The sequence below is a fragment of the Fukomys damarensis genome, unplaced genomic scaffold (genome assembly GCF_012274545.1).
Source record: "Fukomys damarensis isolate Sample0158 unplaced genomic scaffold, DMR_v1.0_HiC HiC_scaffold_21, whole genome shotgun sequence".
Taxonomy (NCBI): domain Eukaryota; kingdom Metazoa; phylum Chordata; class Mammalia; order Rodentia; family Bathyergidae; genus Fukomys; species Fukomys damarensis.
The window spans coordinates 3,964,868-3,966,983 of record NW_022900933.1 but is presented as its reverse complement, the minus strand read 5'-3'; the positions used below and the strand labels follow the sequence as shown (position 1 = coordinate 3,966,983).

Genomic DNA, 2,116 nt, shown 5'->3' with positions numbered 1-2,116 from the left:
AAAAAAAAAAAAAAAAGTACTTAACTTTTATCAAGCCAAGTTTACCAGTTTCTCTTTTGTTGTCTGCTTTTGGCACCATACCTGAGAGCCCCTTGTCTAATCCAAGGTCATGAAGATCAGCTCTACATTTTTGTGTGCAGTTGTTCGCTCTTACTGAAGTCATGGCTTCATCTGCACTAATGTTTTACATATGCTGTAGGGCAGGAACACAGCTTCATAGCAGGGAGCCATGAGCATGACTTATTAAGGCACTAACTGCTAGACAAGCACAGCCAGAGATCGTACAAAAAGTTCTTTCAAAACGAATTTGTGAGATAATGAAGTAGTTAAGTCACTTCCAAATGGATCACATCATTTCTCAACACACACGAATGACTTCTCTGTTTTCAGAATGAAAGCCTCCTGAGACCTGACGCTGCCATGTCTCTGACCTCTCCTTCCACTCTCCCTCTTTGGTTCCTCCCCTCAGACACCACCCTCCTATCCACATCTAAAAATCAGTGCCTCTCCCACCTCCAGGGCTCCAGGTAACTGCTCCCTCCACCCAGGGAGCTTTTTTTTTGGCGTAGTTTCCTGATCACTCTCTGGCCTCCTTCAAGTGCTGGCCACAGGAAGCCATTGAACTCATCCCACCCTGTCCTAACATCCCTTATTCCCTTACGACTCTGCTTTTCTGCACAGCCTCGTCACCTTCTGACACACTGCACATTTTCCTTATCTTTGTTTTGTGTTATGTATTGAGCCCCCCCCATCAGAATGCAAGCAGGGACCTTGTTACCCGTCTCAGTCACTCATATATCCCAAGTTCACAGAAGAAGGGCCTAAGACACAGAAGACTCACAATAATAGGTGAATGATGTGTGGTTAGTATCACTCCATAGAATACTAGCAGCACTAAGACGTCTTATGCATTGGATTCTCTGTTCTCTCGCAATCCTATAGCAACAAGGAACTTGGTCATGTATAATCCATTCCCCTCACCTCCTTAGATCTGTCTGGTGACTTGGCAACCAGTTCTTCTCACATATGAGAGACTGGAGTCCACTGTTGAAACATTCTGAAATAAGGCTCTGCTCTATGGCGAGGCAAACATTAAGCTCCTGAGCACTGTTGTCATGGCGACCCCAGGTCTTTTCATCCAAGGGAGGAAAAGCTCATCAAGATTGCCAGTGTAGCCTTCAGGCCATCTGGATAAACACCAGGCACAGGCAGGCACTCACCCAGGGGACTGGAGATGACTCCCGGGTTCTGCTGTTCTGGGGGTGGGGGGTGGGGCAGAGAGGTGAAGAGGGGCAGTGGGCGGCTGTGGGATGGTGCATTGGGGCCATCTGTACAGCCTGTTGGTGGAACAGGAAAAAGCTACCTCTACACTGCTCCACCAGCTGTACTTTCCACTTAAAATGAGAAACAATAGAGATTCTTAGGGGAAATGTAAAGCTCCAAAGTCAAGATGCAATCAAGGCTCCAAATTACTTTTGTCCAACAGAAGAAGAAAACACGAACACTAAGTAACGGTTAACTGTCAGATTTGTTGATACCGGTGGACCCAGTTGGAGACATATACACCAGATCATCCGATGAAATCTATGAAGTTGAAAAGCTTCCCTGAGAGAGTGAATCAGAAATTAAAATAATGACTTCTAAAATCTTGGCTGCACTGAAATAGGAAAGCCAACTGGGGTTCTGTTGCTAAAAAATTGCTGGGTCATTTTTAAAAAAATAGTAGATTAAGATGGATAGGCATGTGAAGCACCCACTAACTGGGCCATAGCAATAACGAGCCTTTACGTTCAGGTGGTCTGTGTTTCCCACATAGCCCTAGAAACAGACTCTTTCCGTGCTAATGACTGTTGTGTTTGTCAAGCAACAGCAAAATATCTCCCTAATGGAATTCTGTTTTATTTCTTCTGTCTCTGTCCATCTGTCTGTCCGTGTGCGCCTCTGGCTCTCCTTCCTTCTGTGGGACGACAGAACCATCTGCTGCCGAGTCGCAGGGGAAGGGTGGCATCTCCGAGGACGAGCTCATCACGGCCATCAAGGAAGCCAAGGGCTTGTCCTACGAGACGGCGGAGGGCCCGCGGCCTGGGGGCCCGGCGGCCAGCGGACCGGAGGCTCG

The 2,116-nt window shown here is 47.2% G+C and overlaps 1 protein-coding gene across 1 annotated transcript in view; it reads left to right on the top strand.

The window, feature by feature from the left end:
• The window catches only part of LOC104849471 (reticulon-1), a 118,146-nt gene that overhangs the window by 114,993 nt on the left and 1,037 nt on the right, over positions 1-2,116 (top strand). Inside the window, exon 3 of the mRNA XM_010605920.3 lies at positions 1,972-2,111. Coding sequence (XP_010604222.3) covers positions 1,972-2,111 — 140 coding nt within the window. The remainder of the gene's footprint in view (positions 1-1,971; positions 2,112-2,116) is intronic.